Genomic DNA, 26,940 nt, shown 5'->3' with positions numbered 1-26,940 from the left:
TGTGTGTGTGTGTGTGTGTTTGACTTTGGAATGTAAATAGATGTTTCAAATAGAAACACTTTAACCTTTGGGTTAAAAAAAAATCCACCCCGGATAAACATGGCCATGAGGGCCCAGGCTGCTTGGTCCCCCCCCCCCACCGCCCCCCCAATCTCTTGATCAGTCTCCAGACAGGATGCAAGAGCCTGTAGCTAAAAAAGCAGGTGTCCAGGGACGCTTTTTGGGTAGTGTGTGTTGCCAGTCCTCTGCAGCATGAGAGGTTGGGAAATAGGTGCTTTCCAGGGTGGACTCTGCCTACTCCAGCAACAAGTGTGGAATCCCATTTTAGGGGTAGCCTTTGCTCTCTGGGCTGTCTTGTTCACAGCCATTTCCCAGCATTAGCACAGTGCCTGGCACATGGATGAATGAATGATGGTTGAGAGGTTGGCATCCAGGGCTGATGGGAGGATTCCTAGGCTCCATTCTGGGGTTTGCCTTCTGGGTAAATAGACGGATACAGTGAGTTGCCCCAGCGGGTGAGCCAGAGCCTTGTCAGGAAGAGCTCATGAGGGATATGGGGTATTCTCTGCTCTTCCTGCTTGAGGAGGGGGACAAATCACAGCCTAGGTCTTCCTAGGTCTAGTGTCATCCTGGATCTTCCTTAAGGCTCCTCTACAACAGCCTAGCACACAGTGGGCACCCCCTCATCTAGGCCTGGTCCCAGCTTGGAGAGCTTGAACTCTGTGGTGAAATTCCCCAGGACATAGTGCTGGGAGATCCCCTGCCTCCCTTCTCTGGGCCCTGAGTCCCTTCCGGCCTAGACTGGGCAGAGCTGACATTTCGGCAACGTGGAGGATATTATGAGCAGGCATGGAAGAGAATTCTCCTTTGCCCAGTGAAGGAGGATGTGCATCCTGCTTGTGCCAGGAAAGGATGCTGTGGATATTGGTATATTCAGAAGTGCCATGGGGTGTGGGTGTCCCCTGGATATTCTTATTCACGTTCTTCAGACCATTCCAAGCTTGGCTGGCTGGGTGTGTGGGTGTGTGGGTGTGTAGGGTGAGGGGTGAGTAGGAATGGTGAGACTCTGGTGGGAAGGAAATGAATATTATATAGTATTTTAAGTGACGGGGTATCAGGTGCTTTTCTTATCTCTTCTTGGAAGGTATTAATAGCCATGTTTTATAATTGAGAAGGATCATAGAGGTTAAGGAATTTACCTAAGGTCACAGAGTAAGTGACAGCTGGGATTCAGACTGCAGTCTCTGTAGGGCCACTGCCAATCCACACAAGAGCTCCTTTGTGCAAATTTTAAAACATGGCCCTTTCAGGTGGATACATTCTCATGCCAGAGTGCATGGCTTAGCAACTGGATCATGGGCTAGATTTCAGTCCCCAATTTGCCCCTTTAGTCAGGTGCCCTTGTGCAATACACAGCCTGCACAGCCTTATGTGGTGGGCCTGTCTTTGTACCTCCAAAGTTTGTGCTCCTAGAGAATAGAGATCAGTCTGGCCTTGGCGAGGCTCCTGAGGTTTCTGAGAGGAGACTGTTTTCTATAAATACTGGGGACCACTTGGACAGCTGTTTCCCTTCCTGCAGGGATTTTGGCCCAATAGGAGAAGGGGCTCAGAACAGAGTTGCACACACTGTCCATTCAGAGTCTCCCCTGCCCCCATCCCCTCCTACCTTGTCCCCTCGTCTTGATTTTGAGACCCTCAGCTGTCCCTTCCCTGCTGCACAGCTGCCAGATAGGAAATCAGATTAACTGTGTCCACACACACAGCTGTAACAGCTGTCACGTTGGGAGCAAAAATGAGTGTAGCCAGCCCTGGGACACCATGAGAAAGTAGTTCTCAAACAGTTGCATCAGAATTACCAAAGGAATATATTAAAATGCAGGTTCCCAAGTCTTGCCACCCACCCCCAAGTTTGGATCCTGTAGGCTAGCCCAGAAATCAGTGTTTTAGCACATCTCAGGTGATGCTGTTGGCGGTAAACTCAGACCATGCCTGAGTATGGGCTGTGTGCATAGTGGTCTTGGGGCCTACTAGCCTGCTAATGGATGTCACCTTCCAGCATCCCTGGAAGGCCTCGATGGGCTTTAGGACTCTTGGGAGAAGGGCCTAGTATAAAAGGGAGGTTGTTACCCCACTCGAGTCAAATCCAGCTTCTAGTCTGGCAGTCCAGAGAGGGAGGATGCCTTGAGATGCTGGGGAGCAGATGGCTAAACCCCTGTCAGGGTGGGGGATTGTGGCAAGCAGCCAGGTAGGCAGATGGGCTGGCTGCCCTTCTGGATGTTCATGGCTGGGTTATGCCCTGAGGCCCCTGCTGTCCACCCAGGTGTGGAGTGAACAGTCCCAGCAACAGCTGCAGACTTCAAACGGTTAGTTTGCCTTTTCATTGCCTCTAGCTTGCTGCCCAAGTGTTTCCTGGAAATGGCTGTGAGTCTATTTCTCTTCCACATAGCAGCCCAAGATAAATAGTGAGCTCGGTCCTCACCGGTGAGAGACTTTGTGCCTTCCCCTTGGGCTCTGTACCCTGAGGCTTAAGGTCCTTCAGAGACATGGCCTTCCTTAAAGTTTCTGAGGGTTCCCTTCTCCCCTGTGCTCCTGGCCTGTGGTGTTTTGGGGACCCTGAGATCCCTGGGTCTTTAATACTGGGTTTGGCTCCTCACGCCACCTCTCATTAAATTCAGGAGCAGCTCTCAAGGTTTCTCCTGTTTTTTAGTGGGAGGCAGAGGGAGAGCCAGAAGAGCTGGTGTTATGACCTGGCTGGCTCCTGTGCCTCCTTTTCATGTAACTTTGGACGAATCTCTTCTATCTCTGGCCTTAATGTCCTCCTCTGTCAACTGGGGAAGTGAAGTTGCTCATTTGCAGGCTCTTCCTGCACTAACATTCTAAGAGTTTCTGAAGTCAGTTGCATGTTGCTTCTGCCTTGAAAGAGGAGGGACCCAGGGAGATGTGGAATAGAACTGGGGAGGGAGGTGTCGCCTGCATTGGGCACAGTAAGGTTAGATACCAGGAAACACTTTTTGGGTGCTTGGAATTGGGGCCCTGAGAGTAGGGCTCCAAACTCATGCTCCTCTGTGCTATGCAATGATTTTGAGGGATAGGAGGGATTCCACCCCTGTGGGCTGAGCCGCAGAGGACAGAGTGGCCTTTCTTGGAGGTAGCGAGACAGGAAAGAAAGCCTGGAAGGCTTTGGGAGGAGTCTGTTCCCAGAGACTCTGCAGCACTGGGATCCAGCTGCTGGCCACTCCAGCTTGTGCTGTGTGGGGCCCACACAAAAAGCTTTGATTGGGACAGGATCATAGTGTGACCTTGGGACAGTCAGAAATCAGAGAGCTAAGGCCTCACCCTGGCAGAGATCTGAGCCTGACTTCCTTAGAGTTCAGGTGGTCTTTGAACTTGGCCCCACGTAATTCTAAGTATTTTATTTCACTCACTTTAGAAACATTCTGAGAGATGGCCCATAGGCTTCACTAGACTGCCAAAGGGGTCCAGGAAATGTCAGGAGCCATTAATAATAGCCCTGACTAGCACCTCTTGAGATTTTTCCCAGGCCCTGTGCCAAGCTGCTCTGCGGTGTTCTCTCTCCTGATCTGGAGAGCTCCGGGAGGTAGGTGCTATTCTTTCTCCCATTTCACAGATGCCTGCACAGAGCACAGGGGGGTGCTTGGACCCTTGTCCTAGGAAGGGACGGAGCCTGACTTGAACCCTGGTTTTCTCTTACTCCAGAGCCCTTGCTTTTATCTATTATGGGATACGCATTACACATGAGGCGTTGTGAAAATTGCTAGGTGAGAGTCATCCCTAGCTTGCATATGTAGAAATGCTGTCTGAATTGTGGTAGTACCTGTTGGGCTTAAATTGTCCTCACTAGTCACATAAGAGCACAGAAATAGATCATGGGAAACCGGCCTTAGTGGGGAGGGGTCATCAGCGTCATGGGGAGGAGTGTGAAGTGCTGCTCTTTGCCTCCTTCCAAAATCCCTCAAGACTGGGAAAGGGACAAGAGCCTTTTCCCATTCTTCAGAGGGACAGAATGAGGTCATCAGACATTTAAGGAAGCTGCTGACTCCCCAGCCTGCTCCTGAGGGTATTGGTGCTGGTAGAAGATGCTGCCCTCCGTGGTGGGCTGCCAGCCTGTTGCTCTCCAGAGGGGCCAGTTACCCAGGTCTGGTGCATGCTGAGTACCTGGGGTGCCCACATTGGAGCCAAGCTGCACAGGCTAGCATTACAGACAGCTGCCTGAGCTGGGAGTCAGGACACCTGGGTTCAAGTCCCTGCTACTTAGCTGGTAGGATGTTCTGAATAGGAGCTTAAGAGGCTTGGTTTCCTTGTCTGTGTAACGAGGGGTTTGAAACAGATTATCTCAAAAGCCCCTTTTACCCTCTCCCCCATTTTGCTAGGGTGGCTCCTCAGGTCCAGGGCTTATCAACAGAGGTCTCATTTTTATCCTTTGTAGACATTTCAAACAGCTTAATGCATGCCTCCCTCATATTCTACGCACCCTTGGTCCCCTTTTCTCCCTGGACTTCTGTGGCTGGGGCTCCTGGGAGCAGGGTCTTTTAGAGCCAGTTGTTAAGCTTTGTAGGTCTGCTGGGCAGGTCCACACTCTGCTGCCCTGTTCTCTCCAGGGCTTCTTCAAGGGGAACTAAAGGTACTATTTCTTTGCTGCCAGTGTTTGGGTCACAGGGATTCTGGAGTCAGTGTCTTGTCCAGGAGAGGGCTTGGAGCTGGAACATGGCTTGTGATGTGTTCAGAGCAGGAGGATGGCTTGACCCTGAACCCTTATTCCTGAAGGTGCTAAAACCTGGTCCTCATGTCCTAGAGCTCCTTGTGTGCTTGGAGATCATGTCCCTTTGCCTGGACATTCTCTTTGTAGTATTAAGGCTGTGCCGGCAGTTGTCCCAAAGATCGCCTTGTAAGCACCTCCATTATCACCCCCCGCCACCCCCCGCAAGGATCCAGGCTATCCCTGGTTGTGCTGCCCAAAGAATCTGCTGTGAAAGCTCCCACTGGACTAAGAAGGTTTATGGAGAGGTAGGTGGCCCAGCTGGATGGGAAGAAAGTGTCACTAAGGTGTCATCACTGCCCAGTTGTGCCCATAAGCTGGGCAGGGAGGCTCCTTCAGAGCCAGAGCCTGGTTTGTGAGGGTTCACTGTGATGGCTAGAAGTACTCAGCTCTCCCCCCTCAGCTGCCTGGGCTGGGCTTCTTCATGGAGGCAGTGTTGGTCACACCTGCAGAAGGCCAGAGGACAAGACAGTGGTGCTGCTTGTTCCTAGAGCCATCACTCCCAGGAAGAAAGGTCAGAGTCCCAGGAAGGAGCAGTCTAGAGCAGGGTAGACGACCCTTTCATCTTCCCCTGAGCCCTCTCTGCAGGGCTTCTGCAAGGGTAGTCAGCACTGCTGGTGGCACTTCCATCCTGAGCAGGATTATCTGCTGGGAGCCAGGAGTGCTTGGACCACTGCCTTTCCCTGGGTGGGCAGAGGCATTGGCTCCTGTAGCCCCGGCATTGCTGGGAGCAGCAGGTTGAAGCCCGTCCACCTCTTGGCTTAGTGATTGGAGTGCCTCGGGCCAAGCCAGGCTTTCCTAGGAACAGATAACGGTCCAGCCAGCTTGGGGCCTTGATGAGCATTTCCAGGGCTGGGGAAACCCAGGGTTGGCTGCTGGCTCTTTGCTGCCATCCTGCTTTGCACCCTGGATGGTACTGGCCATCTCCAGAAAGGCCTTTTGCAGTTTCCTGGTACTGGGACAAGACATGGGTTAGGAACAAAAGTGTATGAGAGAGAGTGGGGGAGAGATGGGGTGGGGGGTGGGGGAGAGAGAGAGAGAGAGAGAGAGAGAGAGAGAGAGTGTGTTTGTGTGTGTGTGTGTGTGTGTGTAGCTCCACCCTCTTGGCCACATCTGGCCACTCCTGCAGATGTGGCTCTGGCCTCCTGGCCGCAGAGTCGTCAGTGTGGCTGGCGGGCAAACCACAGAGGAATGTGCCCAGCCGTGCTGGGGGGAGAAGGGGCTGGTGGGGACTGAGAGAGACATTCTGCTCAGGCTTTACCACCCCACCCCCAGTGGGTCCTAGAGGCCATATTCAGGCAGGAGGGTAGCATGGCTTTGGTCTTCAGCATGCCTAGCCCCTGCCTTGGTGACACTTTCAGTGAGGCTCCCTGGAGAGATCTAGGCACATAGATTGCACAGGGTGTGGAAGCCTCTCTTAGCTCAGCCCTTCACCCCCTCCCTGCTCTCTCTGTACTCCTGGGGGTGGGGGCGGGGGTGGCTTGGCAGCGGCCTGCTCACAAGGGCAGGAGACACTGGCAGCCATCAGGATGTTGGGGTCTTTTCTTCTCTAGGCCTGGCTGGAGTGGGCCCTTGCCACAGGAGTCTTCCCAGCTCCCTGTGGCCTTCCTGGGCTGGATTGAGGAAAGTGAGGGCTTTCTTTGGAAAAAGAAATGGAAAAGAAACAAAATGGGTTGGCCTTGCCTCTCTCACTTCCTCCTTCCCAGGCAGTGGGTAGCCTGCCTTCCCCTTCCTGCTGGCGTCAGGAGGCTTTGTGTGGTGTGGGCTGCGTTTGGGGCTCTTTGCTGGTGTGGTGTTTGCCCTGGCAACCACAGGGCAGTGATGGGAAGTGACATTCAGTGACCAGTGTATAGGGATCAGGAGGTCGAGACCTATCCTTCCCATTGGAACCTTTTGCCAGTCCCTGGGGCCTGTCAGCCCATTGTCCGTATGGAGGCCTGACCTAATGTCTTGGGACCCAGTAGGCCCCTCGACCCCTCTCCCCTTCCCTGTGGGTTGTCCCTGGGACTGGAGTTCTGAGCAATCTGCCTTAGCTCCAGCCCCCCCTCCCCCTTGTTATTACCCTTCTTCCTGTCTGATTCCCTTTCCTTTCCTGTCTCCTCCTCCCACCTCCTCTCTGTGCGTGCCCTCCTATTCTCCCATTCTCTCATTCCCTCCTCCCCCTGGGCACAGCTGCTGTTTGGCTCACTCTATATATAGCGGCATTTGCAGGGTAATTACAATAAAACTGTTGAAAGGAGATAATCCAGCAAAGGAAGCGAGTCTGACTCCCAGCCCCCTCCTGTCCCTGGTTTGGTGCAGCCCTGCACCCCCTTTCCCCCAAGGCCGCCTGCTCCCCCGCTCCCGTTCCCATAGTCTCCATTAGGTTTTTGCTTCCATCTGCCCTGGTTGGATGTGGGGAAGAGAAAAGGGGCAGGGGTAGGGATGTCTAGAGGGTCCCCAGAGGCCTCCCCTGGGTTTATTGAGGGCATGGCTGCCAGCCCCATCAGTTCTAGAACCAACTTATGTGCCTCAGATTCTCTTCTAGTATAGGCTTCTTGGCAAGAGTGTTTGGTGTTGAGAGGTGGGGGAGGAGGCACGGGAAAAACAGGGGTTAAAAGCATAGGCTTTGGGTTCGCATCCTTGTTCATCAATCAATTGGCTGTTTGTCCTTGGTCATGTTACTTAAACCTCTCAAAACCTCAGTTTCCTCATCAGTAAAGTAATTCATATAAAATACCCAGTGGCGTTAACTATTAATGACAGTAGCATGTATTGAGCACTCACAGTCCTTTAGGTACTGTGCTTCACACTTTATACATCTTTTCTTATTAAAGTTCATGGCTTGCACCTCATTTAATTAAGGCAGAGGGCTGTACCCACCTCTCTTTGTTCTCTTTTGGACTAGTAGTCAGTCCTCCCTGGTAGCTCTCTGGGCGCCAGACATGGCTGCCAAGGCCTAGTGGGATCTGGGATCAGGCCTCCTGATCCTTTTTTTAAAAAAAACATTTAAAAAGTTATGGATTGATTTTTACAGAGCGAGAGGAAGAGAGAGAATGAGAGAATGAGAGAGAAACCACTTTGTTGTTCTACTTATTTATGCAGTTCATTGGTTGTTTCCTGTATGTGCCTTGACTGGGGATCATACCCACACCTTTGGAGTATCGGGAAGATGCTGTAACCAACTGAGCTAGCTGGCCAGGGCCTCCTGACCCGTTTCTGTCTCTTCTCCCCACAGTGGAGGTGAAGCCGGTGTTGCCAGGAGCCATGCCCAGCTCAGTGGGGGGCGGGGGTGGAGGCAGCCCCAGCCCAGTGGAGCTGCGGGGTGCTCTGGCAGGTCCTGTGGACCCCACGCTGCGGGAGCAGCAACTGCAGCAGGAGCTCCTGGCGCTCAAGCAGCAGCAGCAGCTGCAGAAGCAGCTCCTATTCGCTGAGTTTCAGAAACAGCATGACCACCTGACACGGCAGCATGAGGTCCAGCTGCAGAAGCACCTCAAGGTGAGCAAGGGGGGCGTGGGGGGGCCACCCAGACCTCTGACCCCCGCCCAGACCTGCTCACCCTGCCTCCCTGTTCTTCCCCCCTCTTGCCTCTGCAGCAGCAGCAGATGTTGGCAGCCAAGAGGCAGCAGGAGCTGGAGCAGCAGCGGCAGCGGGAGCAGCAGAGGCAGGAGGAGCTGGAGAAGCAGCGGCTAGAGCAGCAGCTGCTCATTCTGCGTAACAAGGAGAAGAGCAAAGAGAGTAAGGCCTGGGGCCTCCTGGGGCCAGCCGGGACTACAGCCCCCTCTTTGGGCTTGAGGTCCTGGCCCCAAGCACCTAAGTCAACTGTGCCTTGTCTTGCAGGTGCCATCGCCAGCACTGAGGTGAAGCTGAGGCTCCAGGAGTTCCTCCTGTCGAAGTCAAAGGAACCCACGCCAGGCGGCCTCAACCATTCCCTCCCGCAGCATCCCAAATGCTGGTAATGGCTTTTGGCAGGCATGGGTCGCAGAGGTGTCCTGGTCAGGGGCTGGAAAGGGGCTCCTGGCCTGAAGCCATATATGGGCCCTGCAGTCTCCTAGGAAATCCTACTCCTGGTTTCTCTTCTCACTTCCCTTCTCAAGATCCTTTTTCTATCCTTACCTATAGTGGATATTTCATAAATGTAGACTGCTGGGTGGCAGGTCTAGCTGGCTGGGTGATAACTTATATCTCTCTCCATCCCTGCCCCTCAACCCCAACAGGGGAGCCCACCATGCTTCTTTGGACCAGAGTTCCCCTCCCCAGAGTGGCCCCCCTGGGACGCCTCCCTCCTATAAACTGCCTTTGCTTGGGCCCTATGACAGCCGTGATGACTTCCCCCTCCGCAAAACAGGTGAGTGAGTGCCCAGCCTGGCCTCCTGGAATGTGGCTCCTGGGAAGTGGAGGTGGGCTGCAGTGTGTGTCCATTTGTGCGGATGTGTCTGAGTCCTGGCTACCTTCTCCCTAGCCTCGGAACCCAATTTGAAAGTGCGTTCAAGGCTAAAGCAAAAGGTGGCTGAGCGGAGAAGCAGTCCTCTCTTGCGTCGCAAGGATGGAACTGTCATTAGCACCTTTAAAAAGAGAGCTGTTGAGATCACCGGTGCCGGGCCTGGGGGTAAGGACTCCTTTCCTGTCCCTGTTCTGAGAGCCTGGGAGTAGAGGTGGCTCCAGGCAGGCCTAGCTGACAGCCACTTCTCCCCTAGTGTCGTCAGTATGTAACAGCGCTCCAGGCTCTGGCCCTAGCTCTCCCAACAGCTCCCACAGCACCATCGCTGAGAACGGCTTTACTGGCTCCGTCCCCAACATCCCCACCGAGGTACAGGACTGCCAGGGCAGGGAGGGAGGGCCAGAGGTGTTCCTTTTCCCTTGGAAGAAGGACTTCAGCTCCTTCCTGTCTGTCTTGCTGAGAGTGCCCAGCAGGGACCTCTCTTCCCACAGAGACAGGCTGGAGGGAGATATGCCTCACAGACCCCTGAAGGGCTGTGACCCTGAGCCAGTCCCCCCAGGTGGGGTTCAGTGGGGGGGAAGCAGGGCACCTTTCAGAGCCCTCAGTCTTGGCTGCAGGGGCCCCACTTTACCTGTGCTCATGCCTGTCTCTCCTAACTGCTCCCCAGATGCTCCCCCAGCACCGGGCCCTCCCTCTGGAGAGCTCCCCCAACCAGTTCAGCCTCTACACGTCTCCCTCTCTACCCAACATCTCCCTAGGGCTGCAGGCCACAGTCACCGTCACCAACTCGCACCTCACTGTAAGTATGGGCACATATCCTGTCTTCCCTGTGGTGTTGAGTTCTTTGGTCCTGGATGTCCCCAGCTGGAGCTTTTGTCCTCTCAAGGCCCTGAGAGAGATCAGATGGCTCACCCCAGAGCTGGGAGGTGGACAGAGGGTAGTTGAGGGATGCTGGTTGGCAGGATTGGGGCAATATAAACCCCTCCCTTATCTCTGTCTTTCCTCTCCATCCCAGGCCTCCCCCAAACTGTCGACACAGCAGGAGGCAGAGAGGCAGGCCCTCCAGTCCCTGCGGCAGGGTGGTGCACTGACCGGCAAGTTCATGAGCACATCCTCTATTCCTGGCTGCTTGCTGGGTGTGGCACTGGAGGGTGACACGAGCCCCCATGGGCATGCCTCGCTGCTGCAGCACGTGCTGCTGCTGGAGCAGGCCAGGCAGCAGAGCACCCTTATCGCTGGTGAGTGGGCAGGTGGCTGTGCAAGGGAGAGGGTGAGGCTCCCCTTCTTGGGCTCAAGGCTGGACCATCAGGGCGAAGCAGCCAGGGATACTTTCTCGGTCGTAGCTTCCCTTAATGGCATCATTGATTTCTTCCACAATCCATAGATTTACTGAGTACCTCCAGCCTGCCAGGCACTGTTCTCCACATCTGCTGCCATGATGGAGCTCATGTTTCAGAGCAGCACTGTCCAGTAGAAAGATAACACAAGCCACATGTGTAATTTCAAGTTTTCTAGTAGTCACGTTAAAACGTAAAAAGGAGCTCTGGCAGGTGTGGCTCAGTGGATTGAGTGCCGGCCTGCAAACTGAAAGGCCGCCGGTTTGATTCCCAGTCAGTGCACATGTCTGGGTAGTGGGCCAGGTCCCCTGGTTGGGGGCACTCGAGAGGCAACCACACACTGATGTTTCTCTCCCTTTCTTTCTCCCTCCCTTCCCCTCTCTCAAAATGTAAATAAAATCTTTTTTAAAAATTGTAAAAGAGAAATAGGTGAAATCAATTTTAATAACATATTTAACTCTCTAGAATATTATTATTTCAACATATAGTCAATATAAAGAGTTATCAATGAGCTCTTTTACTTTATATTTCACACTGTCTTAAAATTTGTGTGTATTTCACGCTTAGAGGACATCCCATTTTAGACAGGCCACATCTCAAGTGCTCAGTAGTCACGTGTGGCTGGCAGCTATGGAACTGGACAGCACAGCTGTGAACAACCAGCCCTGAAGTAGCCAGTGGCATCAGAAGAGGTTCTGCTTAAAAGACACGTGATCCTGATTCCCAGGCTCCCCAGCCTTGTGGGATCCATGTCCACGATCAGGGAGGTCCTGTTGTAATTGGAGAGAACTAATCATTGTTCACTCACATGGGTGGCCTGAGACTACCTGTGCAAATATAAGTGAATCAAAGGGAGAGAATGGAGAATCTAGGAACGCTTGCTGGAGGTAGTGGTTCAGAGTTGTGAGCCTTCACTTAGGAGGAGGAGGAAGAGTGGGGCTGAACTTTGGGGACAGGGTGATCCAGGCTCCTCTACAGTTTTTCCTGTGTTGGTAGGTAGTGGTGTTTTAGGATGGGGAGAGTCTTGGGGTGGGATAGGGGGTTTTGATGTGATGGTTACTCCCCACAGTGCCGCTCCATGGACAGTCCCCCCTGGTGACGGGTGAACGAGTGGCTACCAGCATGCGGACGGTGGGCAAACTCCCGAGGCACCGGCCCCTGAGCCGCACCCAGTCCTCACCGCTACCCCAGAGTCCCCAGGCCCTGCAGCAGCTGGTCATGCAACAGCAGCACCAGCAATTCTTGGAGAAGCAGAAGCAGCAGCAGCTGCAGCTGGGCAAGGTGAGCTGGGAGAAGCAAATGTGCCGGGCTGTGCTGGAGCAGGGTCAGGCTGGTAGGAAAGGAGAGGGGGCTGACACTTCAGGCCACTCCTTGGTGCCAGATCTGCCCAGAGGAGCCTCCTTGCCTTTTTCTAATTTATATAGTTCTGTATGGGCTGGGTGGCTGGCAGTGGAGAGGGGAGGAAAGGATTGACCTCCCTGGGCCACTGGCTGCATGCATGGCTGCTGCTCCTCCTAGTGACGCGCTCCCTCTGCCCTGCTCTCAGATCCTCACGAAGACTGGGGAGCTGTCACGACAGCCCACCACCCACCCCGAGGAGACAGAAGAAGAGCTGACAGAGCAGCAGGAGGCCTTGCTTGGGGAGGGAGTCCTCACCATACCCCGAGAAGGCTCCACAGAGAGTGAGAGCACACAGGAAGACCTGGAGGAGGAGGAAGGGGAGGAGGAAGAGGAGGAGGAGGAGGAGGAGGAGGACTGCATCCAGGTCAAGAATGAGGAGGGCGAGAGTGGTGCTGAGGAGGGACCTGACTTGGACGAGTCTAGTGCTGGTTACAAAAAGGTGCCCCCTCCCCCAGCCCTTGATCTCTACCCCTCTGTCCTCTCCCCTCCTTTCCACCCTTGCCTTTCCCTCTCCTCAGTCTGCAGTGCCCAGGTGTGCAGGAGCAGCTTTCTGAAGAGAGCAAAAGGGGAGTAGGAAAGAAACAAGGGGCTGTGAAATGGAGGGAGCTGCTTATGTCAGTCTCAGAGCTGTCTGTCAACACCAGTCTGCCAACCCCTCCCTGTGTCTGTGACTGCCCCCGCCTGTCTGCGTGCGCGTGTGTGTGTGTGGCTGTATCTGTGTTTCTTCCTGCGTAGGGTGGGTTGTGCATTGGGCCTTGTGCATGCATGTGTGCGTGTGTACACCCCCCGCCCCACTGTTACTACAGTCTGCCCTGTGCCTAGCACGCACTCCATTCATTGCGGGCACAGCTGAGCCCTCCGGGCCTGACTCATCCCACCCCCTCCCACACCCCCGTCCCTCTTACCTCAGTGCTACTCCGGCATGACTCATTACTGTCCCCCCCATCCCTCACCATCTCCTCAGAGATGGAGACACCAAAGGCTAGCGTGTCTTCTGTTCCTGCAGGGAGGAGGTGGGGGTAAGAGGAAGTTTAGAAGGGCTGGGTTGGGCCCCCCCTGGAGGTCCCAAGGCACCTGTCCTCACTTCCATCTCAAGCTAAGCCTCACCCAGGCTCCCTCCACTCTCCTCCTTCCTAGGTATTCTCAGATGCCCAGCAGCTGCAGCCACTGCAGGTGTACCAGGCACCCCTTAGCCTATCCACTGTGCCCCACCAGGCCCTGGGCCGAACCCAGTCCTCACCTGCTGCTCCTGGGAGCATGAAAAGCCCCCCAGACCAACTCACCAAGCACCTCTTCACCACTGGTGAGCCCCACCACTGCCGGCTGTCCTTCTGCCCTGTACCAGGGGCCTATGTGTGGCATTTAGCCTGATGGGGATTATGAAGAAATAATAGTTCCTGCCTTGAAGGGACTGCCAGCGCCCCTCAGAGTTCCCAGAAGCAAGGGAAAGCAGGCCTTCATTCTCTCCCTGTGCACCGCAGCCCCCTGTGGTAGTGGTGGCAGCCTCTGCCCCACTGGGAGGGGGGGTGGTGAGTGCCCTGTCCTATCCATTGGGGCAGCATGTTTTTCAGGGCCCTCACCCAGTACTGCTGAGGCACTACCTGACTCTGTACCATCACCACACAAGCCTCCAGTGGGTGGAGAAAGCCCACTGTCTCAGTTGGATCCAGCCCTTCTAGTTTCCCCTTTCTCCCTGTGAAATCAAGAGTGAGGCCTCTCTCCATTCCAGAAAGCTCTTCTATATAAAGCTTCCCTGTGCTGGGCTCTTAGGGAGCCACAGATGCCTGAGGATGGTTTCATCTCACCAGTGGGGAATTGGGGTGGGAGGAGTGGCATACAATGGCTGTAACAGGAGTGGGAAAAGGAGGATGTGGGGTGAGGGTACAGTATTGGGGCCACAGAGGGCAGAGATCAAAACCAGTGGGATTGTCACGGGCAGCCTGGTTGAGTCTTGAGGAGCCAGGGAGGTTTGGACAGGCAATAATGGAGGAGAAAGTTTCAGGAGAGAAGAGGGGCAGGTGTGTGTGTGGGGGGGATGGCTGAGGTGACTATGAGGAGGTACTTGGACAAGGGAGGGCTAGGAAGAGCTCAGTGGGCTCTGCTGAGGATTGCGGTGGCCAGGCTATGACATGGCCCAGAGTAGGACTGGCTGACAGGTGTGTCTCTGGCTCAGGTGTGGTTTACGACACGTTCATGTTGAAGCACCAGTGCATGTGTGGGAACACACATGTGCACCCTGAGCACGCTGGCCGGATCCAGAGCATCTGGTCCCGGCTGCAGGAGACTGGCCTGCTTAGCAAGTGTGAGGTAAAAGAGGGCCCCTCCTTCCTCCAGCCCCCAACTCAAACCCAGCGAAGTCACTCTTTGTGTCTCTGTTCAACCCCTGACCTCAGGGCCAGTCACCCCAGCCCGTTTCCACCATGGTCCACAGCTGAATGGGGGACGATCCGGCACTGGGGTCCCTGGGTGGCCAGGGTATGCTTTCTCGAAAACCTTTGGATCTCCTGAGGCCAGAAGTGGTTCCATGTGCCCCAAGCTGTGGATCTGGGTGTCAGGGAGAGCCGAACCTTCAGTGTCACCCTTCTCCTGATCTCCCTTGCCAGCGGATCCGGGGTCGTAAAGCCACACTGGACGAGATTCAGACGGTGCACTCCGAATACCACACTCTGCTCTATGGGACCAGCCCCCTCAACCGACAGAAACTGGACAGCAAGAAGCTGCTTGGTGAGTCAGCAAGCTGATGGGCAGGGTGTGGACCAGTCCTTGTTTGCTGCTTGGGTTGGATAGGAGGCTATCAAGAAGACTGCCTGGCCAGGGTAGGCAATTGGGTCCTAATGAGTACAGGTGTTTCCATGGCAGAGTTGGCACAGTGCCACATCGCACACCTCCAGGGGGCGCCGTTCACATAGAATGTGACATGATCAGAGCATACTGCTGGGATGCCTTGCAGTATGGAAGGTGACAAGTCAGGCTTGGTGATGGGGGTGTGTTTTGATCTTCTCCCCAACCAGTCCTGACCTTTTCTCCCTGCCATGCACCCCAGAGGTAGGATGTCCCCCCAGAACAGGGAGAGACACCTTCCAACTGCTGTGGGCTGCTTGGATCTGGTCATCTTTTTTTGTGACTGAGCTCACTGCTCTCTGCAGACCCAACCCATAGCCCTGGTAGTGGAGGCAACTTCCAGAATAGCTCTGTTTCTCTTCCCTGCAGGCCCCATCAGCCAGAAGATGTATGCCATGCTGCCTTGTGGGGGCATCGGGGTGAGTAAGGCACCTGCCAGTGGGGGTGGGTGGATGGTTCTCCCAGTTCTGGCTCCTCCTTTCCTGCCCAACACAGCTGCTGGCTGGCTGTCCAGGTGCCTACCCCCATTCTTGCCCTCCCCCTACAGGGGGCACGCTGAAGCCTGCTCTCCTGCCCCTGCAGGTGGACAGCGACACTGTATGGAATGAGATGCACTCCTCCAGTGCTGTGCGCATGGCGGTGGGCTGCCTGGTGGAGCTGGCTTTCAAGGTGGCGGCTGGGGAGCTCAAGGTGAGTGTGCAGGGGGCCTCAGTACACTCAGGAGGGGAGGGGAGGGCAGCTATAGCTTTCCCTTCAGTAAGGCACAGTCCTTTGCAACCTCAGCTCTCAGGTGCCAGAGTTGGGAGGTGGTGATAGTTCCAGGGTAGCTGGGGGCTGAGGGATAAAGAGGGACTCACAAAGTTTTATTAATATCTGATGCTCTCATGGGTATCTCAAGGCCGGGGATGGGTCTGCCTGTCTGCCCACGTGGCCTACGGTTGGCATTTCTATAGGTGTGTGTGATACATATTTCTGATCTGAGTTCTCTCTCCTGCCTGGCTTACGCTTCTCTCCTTTTGTATCCACTCCTCTGTGACCACCTTGCCTGCCTGTCTGTCTCTTGTCTCTGTCCCTCTGTCTGCACCTTTTCAGAATGGATTTGCCATCATCCGGCCCCCAGGACACCATGCAGAGGAATCCACAGCCATGTGAGTGCCACCCACCCCTGCACTGGACTCACTGCCCTCACCCCTTCTCCTTCTTAGCAAGGTGATGCATGTATCTTGCTCACAGCAAGCTGCTGCCAAGGCTGACCTCTCTGCCCTTTTCTCTTTCCTCCACCCCCCCCCAGGGGATTCTGCTTCTTCAACTCTGTAGCCATCACAACCAAACTCCTGCAGCAGAAGCTGAATGTGGGCAAGGTTCTCATTGTGGACTGGGTAAGCAGTGGGCTGCTGGGGCCAGGGTTAAGCTTCAGGAAGCCCCCACCCAGCCCTGCCCCCTCTTCCTCAGGTGCCCTCACTGAAGCTGGGCCTGATGACTTACCTTGCATCCTCCTACTAGAGCATTAGCCCAGTCCTCCATTTCCACAGGGCTCCCTCCTCTCTAGGACACTCGAAAGTGGTTTTAGCCCCTGGTCCATCTTGGCCCCCACCTTGCAGCCTCAAGCACCTGAGGGGACTTCCAACCTTGAACAGTAGAGACCGATACCACCATTGCTAGAGCCACTTTCACCTGGGGATTGACTATGTGTCAGGACATACGGTGCTACTCACAGTCACCTTGCATAGTAAGAATTAGGATGTCCATTTTTATACACGGAGACACTGAGGTGTTGGGTGACTTACCAAACCAAGGTCGCTTAGCTTGGGATGTTGGTACAAGGTTTCAGACCTGGCCTTTTTGGCCCTAATACTTCTGGTCTTGCTCCTTCTCAGTGCTTCTCAAACCCTGCCTCTCTTGGCAGAGGAAAATGTACCCATCACTCCCTGTGAGCTGGGGAAGTAACCAGGAGCAGTCCTTACACAGGATTAAATCTCTCTGAAGCCCAGCTTTGGCTTAAAAACTCATGTTAATGTTGAATTTTTCTTCAGAATGTATCTGTTTTCAATTCCCTACTAGCCTTGATGTTGCCCTCCATACTGTAGTGTAGAGTGGGCTCTGGGGGAGAGTTGCCACACTTGTGCCATGGCTTCATGTCTTCCCTGCACAGACCCTGGTTAGAGAAGCATGGGGCAATACCGTTGTACAGAACACAGGTTCCCTGTAGCTAGTGGTGGGCTGCACCCCCAGAGCTCACCATATGGTGGGGGTGGGAGACAAGTGGAATTTTGACCTTTGGGCCAGAGCCTAGGCCATTTTCCTGATGCTTTCACTCCACCCCACTAGGACATTCACCATGGCAATGGCACCCAGCAAGCATTCTACAATGACCCCTCTGTGCTCTACATCTCTCTGCATCGCTATGACAATGGGAACTTCTTTCCAGGCTCTGGGGCTCCTGAAGAGGTACAGCTCCTGGGCTTAAATATGGGGCCCTTTGGGGAGGTAACAGAATGAGACCTGGCAGGAAGTTCTGGAGGCCCTTAATGGTGCTGGTACCTGGGGAGTGTGGGCTCCCAGTGGGAGGACCATGCTGGTCAACTGCCCCTCCATGAAGAGCAGAGGTCAGTGGAGTGAGAGCTGGAGGCAAGGCTGAGGGCGGGGTCAACGTCTGGGATCCCCAGGCAGTGAGAATAACCCCTCCCCCACCATGCTGCCAGGTTGGCGGAGGGCTGGGCGTGGGGTACAATGTGAACGTGGCATGGACAGGAGGTGTGGACCCCCCCATCGGAGACGTGGAATACCTAACAGCCTTCAGGTGGGGACTGAGAAGGGCCAAGGGAGGGGTGGGAGTCCCCGGGCACTGCCGTGGGAAGGGTAGAGCCACTCAGTTTGGTATAGGTGGAGGGGGTTGTCTTGGGGGGACACACTGGGGCTCGGCCTGCCTCGGCCTCCTGCCAGGGTCAGCTTGGGCCCTCCCTTTGCAGGACAGTGGTGATGCCCATTGCCCACGAGTTCTCACCTGACATGGTCCTAGTCTCCGCCGGGTTTGATGCTGTTGAGGGACACCTGTCTCCGCTGGGTGGCTACTCTGTCACCGCCAGATGTGAGCCTGCTGAGGGATTAAGGGAGGCTGTGGAACAGTAAGGATGGGGTTGAGTGGGGGCTTGGAGCAGTTATAGACTGATTGCACAGTTGGAAGGAGAGCTGGGGCAGGTCCAAGACTTGGAATCATCCTAGCAGTGCCCCCTAGTCTCCCTCTGCCAACCTTGGCCTTGAGGGGCTAGCAAGGAAGGAGTGTGGCGGGGTGGGTAGCAGAGGATGTATCTCCTCCCGGAGTTTATGGATGGAGCTTGTTGACCCTCCTGTTTTAGTGGTGTTCCTTATAAGACATGTAATTGCATTTTTTTAGCCAGTCTCTCATGTTTTGTCTTTAATGGAGCATTTAGTTCATTGACATTAAATTTATTATGGATATATATATATACATACACATACATACACACATTTGAGTTTAAATATCCCATATTTTGTGTTGTTTGTCCCACCTCTTGTTTTATTTCTTTCCTTTCTTACTTTCTCTAATTGACTTATTTTTAACCATTTAATTTCCCCTCACTTATCCCTAAAGGTTTTGGCCACTTGACCAGGCAGCTGATGACATTGGCAGGGGGCCGGGTGGTGCTGGCCCTGGAGGGAGGCCATGACTTGACCGCCATCTGTGATGCCTCTGAGGCCTGTGTCTCAGCTCTGCTCAGCGTGGAGGTGAGGGGTGCAGGGAGGGGCTGGGGCTGGGGCTGTGGGCCAGTAGGCCCGGGGCTGAAGGGCTGGGAGGGAGGGCCCCTTCCTGGGTCAAGCAGCATTGAGGGCCTTTGGGAACGTTTTCCTGGCTCCTAAGGACAGGTGGTGGCCAGGGAGGGCTTTCTGAGTAGGGGCTTCTGTCATGAGAGATGTCTGAGGCTGAATGAGGTGGGTAGAGTGGCAGGCATCACCCACTTCTCACCCTAAGCCTTCTCTTCTTTCCCTTGCCAGCTACAGCCCTTGGATGAGACAGTCTTACAGCAAAAGCCCAACATCAACGCAGTGGCCACGCTAGAGAAAGTCATCGAGATCCAGAGTGTGTGGGGACAGGTGGAGGGGCTCAAACCTTGCCAAGGGGGGCGGAACTTAAAGGTGCACCAGGGCTGGGCATGTACAAATGGGAGTTTCTGCCATCTCTGATCCCCTGCTTGTTTCTCATCCACAGGCAAACACTGGAGTTGTGTGCAGAGGTTTGCCGCTGGTCTGGGTCGTTCCCTGCGGGAGGCCCAGGCGGGTGAGATGGAGGAGGCTGAGACTGTGAGCGCCATGGCCTTGCTGTCAGTGGGGGCCGAGCAGGCCCAGGCTGCTGCAGTCAGGGAGCACAGCCCCAGGTGAGGTTCCTCCCACCTCTCTGCCCTTGCCCAAGCTGGGGAACTCACTCAATGCCCCTCCCTGTGCTTGTCCCCACAGGCCAGCAGAGGAGCCTATGGAGCAGGAGCCTGCCCTGTGATACCCCGGCCCCCATCCCTCTGGGCTTCATCATTGTGATTTTGTTTATTTTTTCTATTAAAAACAAAAAGTCACACATTCAACGACGTGTGCCGTGTGGGTCTCTCAGCCTCGCCCCTCCTGCTCCTCTAAGCTGTCTCAGGCCCCCTCCCCTGTGGCCCCACATCTCAGCTCTAGAGGTTTGCTCCCTCTGTAGGGTGTAGGGGTGCCCCTTGCAGCCCCTCCCCCACATTGTATCTCATACTCAGTTTCCTGAATTCTGTCCTTTTCCCCCTTGGAGCCTGGACCAGCTCAAGGTGGGCATGGGGGTCCAGACAGTACCTTCTGATTCTGGATTTTCCCTGAGTGAGGAGTGAACAGGAAGTTCGGTGCCTTGGATTCAGCTGACTTGGGGGGAATTGCCTTAATTTCACCCTCCTCCCCTCTCTAGCCTTGGGAAGTTCTGGAGGGTTCCTCTACAGTCTAGGATGTAGAGTGGAGGGGAGGTGGGCTCCTGCCTGATGATTCCCCATCATTTTTTCCCTCTGTTGTCTTCACCATCTCTGCACAGACTTAATTCTCCTCCTTTCTCCTGGCCTCAGCACCAAAGGGAAGGCTTGTGCCCTAGGTCTGTGTGCAGGGCTGTCTTGCTTTACACTCCTCAGGGCCTATTTCCCCTTCCAGGGGCTGGAGAGGGTGGGGAGGGGTGGGGCAGGACTCCTGTGTTCTGAGGGGCCTACAGGAGCCTCTGATCAAGGGCTGCTTTCTACCTTACTCTGTTGGCCTCCCTGTCCCTCTGCTGGCAGACTAGGGCAGGGGGAGTGGTCCCTGCAGGGGGAGCTCCAGGCTGATGAGAGCACCCCTGCTGTTCAGGACGATTTCCCCTGTCACCTAGCTTGCTGCCAGATGGGTCAGTGGTCCTCCCACCTCCCTCCTGGGACCTTTTGCTTTGATGCCTGGGGATAGCAAGAATAGGGGCCCTAGAAGGGGCAGGGCCAGAACACAGAAACCCAAGAATCTGCCTTCAGTTGGAGCTTCCCTCCATGGGCTTCCTTAGCTGGCCACAAGCCCAAGGGAGCTAAGACCAGGAGGGGGTTCTACCCTTTCTCTTTCCCAGAAGCCTAGCCTAGTTGTTTCTGGGGCTAGGGGCCCACCAGGCTTCTAGGGAATGCTGTCCAGCCTGTAGGAAACCAAAGATGGGAAGTGGTTCCTAGGGGGCCGAGTCTCCTCCCTCCTCCTTCCAACACCACATATATTCTTTCTTTCGTCCCATCCCTAGGGCCCCACCAATCTGTTTACATATTTATTATCCTAATGGGGGCCTGAGCAGGGTTGAGGGAGCCAGGGGAGGGGCAGAAGTCCCACCATCGTCAGTTCATTGTGTGCTTATGTCTCGTGTGTTCTAGATCTTCCCGGGGGATGGGGATGGGGTTGGAGCTGGGCTCAGTGTCAGGCCTCCTGTCCTAAGCTACAGCTCCGGACCCCTTACCCTCCATCTTCCGGTGGCTGGTCTGGTTCTCATGTAAACCCACTCCTTGCTTTGTCTCCCTGGATATGGTTTTCAGTTAAGTATTTTGTAACCCATCATGTTATGTGTCCTTGCATAAATAAATTTGTTTCTGGCAGTGCCTTCTGGGGCCAGTGTCTCTGTTCTCTGGGCTCCCAAATGGAGTAGATATTGTTATTTAGCCTCTTGGCAAAAAAAAAAAAAAAAAAAAAAAAAAAAAAATCAATCTCTCCTTTCCAGTCCCTAAACTAATCAACTTAGGAAACAGGAGGCTGGAGTGGGAGGGGGTGAATATCTGTCTAGTAGGTTAAAGACAGAGTTTCACTGAATGTAATCATAGGACCAAATGGGACTTTTTATTTTATTTTATTTTTAAGATTTTATTTTAATTTTAGACAGGGGAAGGGAGAAAGAGAGGGAGAGAAACTTCAATGTGTGGTTGCCTGTCATGCGCCTCCAACCAGGGACCTGGCCTGCAACCTAGGCATGTGCCCCAACTGGGAATCAAACTGGCAACCTTTTGGTTTGTAGGCTGGCACTCAATCCACTGAGCCACACCAGCCAGGGCAGATGGGACCTTTCATATGGCCTAAGTGGTCCTGGTACCCAGGGCTGAAGGTCTCAACTGAGTTTATAGGCCTTCCCTTTCCTTTTGACTCTGCCTCTGTGGAAACAGGATTGGAGGGGGTGGAGAACAGGCAGCCCAGCCGGGATTCTACTTGCATACACGTGGGCAGGTTCAGTGGAAATACACACATAGGCAAGAAAGTCCGGAAGTGTTCAAGGGCTTTATTGGGGTCCCTCAGCCCCTCACAGTGTTGTAGGAACCCACTGGTCTTGCTGCTGTCTTTGCTTTTTGGGGACTTTGAAGGGAAGGCAGGAGGACCAGCCTTTCTAGAAGAGAGAAGGCCTTTCTTTGGGGCTAAGCCAGGTGGGGGAAAAGTGGGAAATTCAAGATAAGCAGGGACTTTTGGGAGGGGAAGGGTTGGGGCTACCTCCTGGAGTGTTGATTTTGTAGGAGGCACCTGAAGTCAGGAAGAGCGGATGGGTGGTGCTTCCTGGGCACTGAATGTGAGCACCACCCAGGGCACGAGAGCGAGGACCAGGCATGGCCAGAAGGTATATTTGAGGAAATTGAAGATGTAGAAAAGGCTGATCTGAGGAGGGTGGCCCAGCCAATCCAGGGGGCCCAGGAGCCCCATGGCCAGCACAAGGCAGGCTATCTTCTGGCCATTTCCCAAGTATGCTCGCCGTACCTGGGCATAGCAGGGAGAGTGCAGGGCGATGCCCAGACCCAGGGCGGCCCCTGAATCGCGGCTCAGGGAGGCAAAGGGCCGGCTGTCCATGTGAACCCACTCTGGTCGCTCACACCACTTGGAAGCCAGGCGGATGGACCTGTGGGGAAGAAGAGCCTTTGCCAGGAGAGGCATTCCCCTAGAACCTAGAGAAACGATGGTTATCACCTCCTTTGGGGTCTACTCCCATGTTCTGCTCAGACCCCAGGACAGTCTATATTTATAAACATAGAATGTGTCCTTTTTTTAGCTACAGTGAAATAGAGACCCACCCAGCTAGGTAAAGTGAGGCAGGACAGGTCCAGCCTGCCCAAGCTTCAAAGCAGGACTTACCATGAAAGGTCCAGGCCCAGCGTAAAGAGGGTCCAGTAGATGAGGCTGGCACCCAGCAAGAGGGCCAGTGAGGTTAGCCCATAGAAGCTTAGCTCCCGCTTCATGGGCACCCGGGGGGACATCAGCCAGCCCAGGACCGCACCTGGGGGAGTGGGATGACAGCAGCTTCAAGGAGTTTGGGGACATGACCCCTCAGAGCTACAATGCAGCTTGGCAAAATAGACATGAGGGAAGCCTTGGGGTTGGCTGTACAATGGGAAGATCCTAGACTGTCCTCCCACTGCCAACAGTACCCTCTGGGCCCATCCTGTTGTCCCAGTTGCTCACCAGTTATCAAGCCACCCAACACCTGGTGAGGGAAATGTGCTAGGAGGAAGATCCGGGACAGACCAACAGCCAGTAGGAAGGTGCAGTAAGCCAGGCTTGGCATCATTCTCACCCAGCGGCTATAAAGATGAGAGGCAAATGGTCCAGGGGGGTGTCTGGACATAGCTCAGCTTCCTGCAGCACAAATGCCCAGGGTCCCCAGAACTCCAGCTTCCAAGCTGTGCTGCTGCTGGGTCTTTCAGGTCCAAGGTACCACTGCCCCTGCCCCCACTGTACCAGGTGGCCACTTGGGCCCACATGTACCTATGGGCCCGAGTAGCCACCTGAGAAGAGATGGCTGTCATTATAGGCCAGAGGGCTGCTCCTGTGACCATGCAGTGTCCAGAAGGGCTGCCTGTGGGGGATACAGAAGCTTGTGGTGAGAGGATGGGGGCAGCACCCAGATGCCCCAGGTGATAGCTTAACACAGCTACCTACCCCTGGCTAGAAGAGAGCCTGCCCCCAACACCGGTCCATAGCTCACTGCCTTGAAGCTTTCTTCACCTCTCCCTGAGGCCACTGCTCTCAGGCTTCTATTTTGACCTGTGTCTCTTGGCTCTACTCTAAACAAGATGGGCAGCCGGCACACTGGTATGGGTATTCTCCCAGAATTCAACTTGTTCTTCCTGGGGTTTCTTTGTTCTTTGGGTTGGTAACAGTGAGGCTGGGCCTCTGGTTGGGCTACCCTGGCTGAAAAGAACTCTGAAACACTCACCCAAATCCTAAACCACACTGGGAAAGGGAGGTTTGAGGCTTCTCACCTGGACCAGTTTCACAAGAAGAGGGGAACTGGTGAACCTGGGCTGGGGCCTGGCTGTAATACCCAGACTCATGGACCCACCAAAAAGGCCTGTCCCCAAAAAGAAACCTGGAAGAGAACAGAAACAAGATGATATGCGCACACAGCCAGGGGGACAGGGGAGGGGCAGAAGAACTCCTGGGAGTACTCTGGAGGGCCTGCAGGGTGGAGTCAGGAAGGGAGTCCAATTCTGTGCCATTACATTGCCATGGAATTTTACCTTGGTTTAGGGGAAAGCACATTCTTTTTAAAAAAGTGATAATGAGGTAAGAGATTATGGTTGGTGTTGGGCTGTATGTGTGTACATGTATGTATGCTCTGAGATGCTCAAAAGTCCTACTCTTACCCCTTCCACTGAAGGACCAACTCTGCTCTTCTAATCCATAGAGCCCAGGACCTCTCACTGGGCTCCTCCCAGAGCCTCCTGCTTCTCCCTTTCTCCATTTCCCAAATTCCAGCCTGAATTACCTACACCTGAATTACTTAGGTAAGCTGCTTATGTCTAAAAATGGGAGTGGGGAATGGACAGAGGAGGCTGAGAAAGAATAAGGAGGACAAAAAATTCAGAATTTCCTGGCCTAGGAGATGCATGGCTGGACCCTAGGAAATCACAATGAAGAGGCTGCTGTGGCCAGAAAGAGAAGAGGTGGGAAAGCAGAAGAGAGGCTGGCAGAAAATCAAGTGCTGGGAAGTACAGAAGGGACTGCTTCTCTCTACCAAAAATTGAGCCCTGTTCTCACACCAACCAGGTGATCTATACATACTTAGCAAATGAGTGGGATTTTCGTCAAGTAGGGGGCATTAAGAGTGTCTATCTAAGGGGGTAGCTGACTCTTAGGGGAACAAGACTAGAGAGGGAGGCTTATACAGACTGAGGGAGGAGAGAACACAAAGCAAAGGGCACTTAGAAGAAAATTATTAGACAACTTTTTCCGCTTACAGTAGACGTGAAAGCCTTGCAGAGAAGAGTATAAGGGAAGGTAATTCTAATTCCGTTTTTCAGCAAATCATTCCAGCCCATTCAGTGTCTTCTATGAGCCTCCCTTCCCTCTGCCAGGCTGGGGATCAGGCAGCAGGGGCTGAGGTGCACCCAAGAGAGAAGAGGTGGTACAGAGATAAGCCCCAAGGGCCCCACCCGCTTGTCTGGGATTCTTGGCTTTTAAGTCTGTGTGAAGAGTCTAGTGAATGAAGGGAAAAAGAAAGTGCTCCCCAGAAGGCAATGCTTGAGCCCAAGGCTTTTCAGACTTTACTGTACATACAAATCACCTGGGGTTCTTGTTAAAATGCAATTCTGAAACAGTAGTTCTGGCCCCGTACCTGAGATTGTACATTTCTATCAAGTTTTCAAGTGCTCCCTGTGCTGCTGGTCATGTTCCGGGGCCACACCTTAACTTGCAAGCCTTCTCAGACCTTAGCAGATAGTGTGAAGCCTGGCACAAACCGTGCTTAAAAACTATGTCAAATAAATGAATGAATAGATGAGTGAAAATGAGTTGAGAAGCAGGACTACAGGCTACTTAAGTCACCGTAGATACTTTCATAATATAGATTCCCAGCCCCTCCGCTGTAGTTTCTAAATCAGTATGTTTTACGTGGGACAGGGTATTCACATTTTAAACATGCCCCTTAGGTGATTTCTGATAAGGGCCTTTTGAGAAACACTGGTCTAATGAGTAGGTGGGGACTCTGAAGTCTGAATCCAAGATGGGAGGTCTTAAGGCCCATGGGGTTCACTAGTGGGGGATGGGGGTGGGTACTGGGGGAGATCCAAGCCTTTGAGGCACCTGCTAAAAGATCAGGGCTTGCACAGGGCTCAGGGCCCTTGAGGGTGCGGGAGCAGGTCGCCGGAGGGCTTCGCTATCTCACCACTTGAAGACGAGGTTGAGCCATTCCGCGATGAGGCTGATCCAGAGCACTGCGATGCCCACGCGGCGAGAGGCGTAGTAGGCCGCGGGGAAGTAGAACAGAAAGAGGCTCTTGGGATCGCCCAGAAAGGTGACCCAGAGCCACACTTTCTCCAGCCAAGGCAGCTGGTTCTGTAGCGCCTCGGCCATCGCGATGCCCGCGCCCAGCGTGGACTCCATGGCGACCCAGGGGATTGCTCTAGGGTAGAAGCCTAGGAGTTCGGGCGACAAGGATGTGACAACTCATTGCCCTCCAAAACCCACCCTGGCAAGACCCAGGCAAGACCCAGGCCCCACCTTTCCCGCCAGTGGCCGGCTCGAGCCCCGCCCCCACCCGGCCCCGCCCCCGGCAGTCCCAGGCTCCCGCGAGCCTGGCTCTTACCGGTACCGTTTCCTCCAGCTGTCTGCTTCGGCCTTCCTCTCTACTGGGCATCGCAGGGGACAAATTTTTGCGAAGGCGTTTCCTCAGAGCTCCACGTGGCTGCGTTGCGGGCACGTGGGCTTAGGGCGTAGAGGTGGTTACCGCTACTGTTCTGGTTCAAGAGGCGGACTAATGTAGAGGGTCTGCAGCGCGGTCAGGGTCCTTGCTTTTCTGCTGCGAAGATGGATGTGTAATTTCCAGGTCCGGGATTCCTTCTAGATCGGACCTCCCCTCTCCAGTACCGCTACCCTCCAAATATATTCTGGATCTCTTGGAGAAGAGGCTACGGGATCTTCCTCCACCGGGTCAGGGTGAAAGCCTAAATTTTCTAAGTCTTTCAAAGTTTGCTCGGGGTTCTAGCCAGACAACCTTCGACAGCCTACCCCTACAAATGCATTTCATAATATTTTGGAGCTACTCTATATTCTTTGAAATCATCGAGGTCTCTCGTCTTGGTGTTCTGGCACACGCTATTTCTTCTGCGTAGAACACTCCTTCCCTACTTGTCCTTCAGGTCTCAGATTTTTCACTTCCTCCAGGAAGCCTTTCCTAACAGTGCCTGGCAGTTATATATGAAAACCTATAATCACAGTGCCATATAAGAAGTGGAATGGCAGTTACATATGACTTGTTACAGGGGCCAGACATGAAAAGATCTCTGAAAAAACAAGTATGAGAGAACAGTTTTTATTCCCGTTAAATGATTGTACTGATAACGTACGCCCAACATTAGGAAGTTGATGTCTCTTGCAGGGCAAAGAGGCACTGCTGAACTTTGTTCAGGTGAAGTAGTGCCAAGGCTGGCTCTTTGCCTCCTTCTGGTCTAGAGAAAGGTCAACCTTTTGTTACTCATACATGAAGCTTCAATATTTCTGTATGGGGCATGGGGGTTGGTAGTTTAGGAATGGCAATTGGTGACGATTGGGCTTAAAAATTAAGCTCCGTAGTACTCACATATACTCTAGGTAGGCCCCAAACTTGCCCCAAGGCACACTTTGTCCTACCACTACTCCTCACTCCTGCTCTTTGCCTGGCTTTCTAGAGAAGA

The 26,940-nt window shown here is 54.0% G+C and overlaps 2 protein-coding genes across 8 annotated transcripts in view; one reads left to right on the top strand and one right to left on the bottom strand.

Annotated features, from left to right (window-relative positions):
• HDAC5 (histone deacetylase 5) overlaps window positions 1-19,371 on the top strand; it is a 34,007-nt gene extending 14,636 nt beyond the window's left edge. For 4 of the 5 annotated variants that reach the window (XM_090291600.1, XM_090291598.1, XM_090291599.1 and 1 more), the window contains 24 exons: window positions 7,995-8,254; window positions 8,353-8,494; window positions 8,597-8,711; window positions 8,974-9,104; window positions 9,219-9,365; window positions 9,454-9,566; window positions 9,865-9,996; window positions 10,213-10,435; window positions 11,604-11,815; window positions 12,081-12,374; window positions 13,073-13,238; window positions 14,109-14,242; window positions 14,539-14,659; window positions 15,146-15,195; window positions 15,359-15,466; window positions 15,869-15,924; window positions 16,068-16,155; window positions 17,105-17,224; window positions 17,479-17,576; window positions 17,746-17,864; window positions 18,390-18,523; window positions 18,791-18,875; window positions 19,005-19,170; window positions 19,250-19,371. In XM_090291600.1, coding sequence (XP_090147726.1) covers window positions 7,995-8,254; window positions 8,353-8,494; window positions 8,597-8,711; window positions 8,974-9,104; window positions 9,219-9,365; window positions 9,454-9,566; window positions 9,865-9,996; window positions 10,213-10,435; window positions 11,604-11,815; window positions 12,081-12,374; window positions 13,073-13,238; window positions 14,109-14,242; window positions 14,539-14,659; window positions 15,146-15,195; window positions 15,359-15,466; window positions 15,869-15,924; window positions 16,068-16,155; window positions 17,105-17,224; window positions 17,479-17,576; window positions 17,746-17,864; window positions 18,390-18,523; window positions 18,791-18,875; window positions 19,005-19,170; window positions 19,250-19,289 — 3,254 coding nt within the window. In that variant the 3' untranslated portion in view covers window positions 19,290-19,371. Of the gene's footprint in view, window positions 1-7,994; window positions 8,255-8,352; window positions 8,495-8,596; window positions 8,712-8,973; window positions 9,105-9,218; window positions 9,366-9,453; window positions 9,567-9,864; window positions 9,997-10,212; window positions 10,436-11,603; window positions 11,816-12,080; window positions 12,375-13,072; window positions 13,239-14,108; window positions 14,243-14,538; window positions 14,660-15,145; window positions 15,196-15,358; window positions 15,467-15,868; window positions 15,925-16,067; window positions 16,156-17,104; window positions 17,225-17,478; window positions 17,577-17,745; window positions 17,865-18,389; window positions 18,524-18,790; window positions 18,876-19,004; window positions 19,171-19,249 lie in introns of those variants that run through there. The other variant, XM_090291601.1, reaches the window with a different exon arrangement.
• A 1,779-nt stretch (window positions 19,372-21,150) lies between these two features.
• G6PC3 (glucose-6-phosphatase catalytic subunit 3) lies at window positions 21,151-26,469 on the bottom strand. Of its 3 annotated transcripts, XM_090290486.1 has the most exons (8): window positions 25,854-26,469; window positions 25,434-25,683; window positions 23,530-23,636; window positions 23,033-23,123; window positions 22,730-22,848; window positions 22,403-22,544; window positions 22,031-22,169; window positions 21,151-21,438 (listed from the first exon to the last, which is right to left on the bottom strand). In XM_090290486.1, the coding sequence occupies exons 2-8, from the start codon at window positions 25,649-25,651 to the stop codon at window positions 21,406-21,408; spliced, it is 849 nt and encodes a 282-aa protein (XP_090146612.1). In that variant the 5' UTR covers window positions 25,652-25,683; window positions 25,854-26,469; the 3' UTR covers window positions 21,151-21,405. The 3 variants fall into 3 exon arrangements, with proteins under 3 accessions (XP_090146612.1, XP_090146610.1, XP_090146611.1); XM_090290484.1 differs by lacking the exon at window positions 21,151-21,438 and having other exon boundaries at window positions 21,544-22,169; window positions 25,854-26,447; XM_090290485.1 differs by lacking the exons at window positions 21,151-21,438; window positions 25,854-26,469 and having other exon boundaries at window positions 21,544-22,169; window positions 25,434-25,798.
• Between the last annotated feature and the right edge of the window lie 471 nt (window positions 26,470-26,940).

This window comes from Furipterus horrens, unplaced genomic scaffold, assembly GCF_987537825.1.
Source record: "Furipterus horrens unplaced genomic scaffold, mFurHor1.1.pri manual_scaffold_11, whole genome shotgun sequence".
Taxonomy (NCBI): Eukaryota; Metazoa; Chordata; class Mammalia; order Chiroptera; family Furipteridae; genus Furipterus; species Furipterus horrens.
This window is presented reverse-complemented; position numbering and strand designations above follow the sequence as displayed.

Excerpts from the sequence above, each read along its gene's own strand:
- G6PC3 (XM_090290484.1), bottom strand. The coding sequence starts at position 25,651 with ATGGAGTCCACGCTGGGCGCGGGCATCGCGATGGCCGAGGCGCTACAG. Across the intron at positions 23,637-25,433 it reads CTCAACCTCGTCTTCAAGTG|GTTTCTTTTTGGGGACAGGC; the intron begins GTGAGATAGCGA and ends GTTCTCTTCCAG. Across the intron at positions 22,849-23,032 it reads GTGGCTACTCGGGCCCATAG|CCGCTGGGTGAGAATGATGC; the intron begins GTACATGTGGGC and ends TCATCTTTATAG.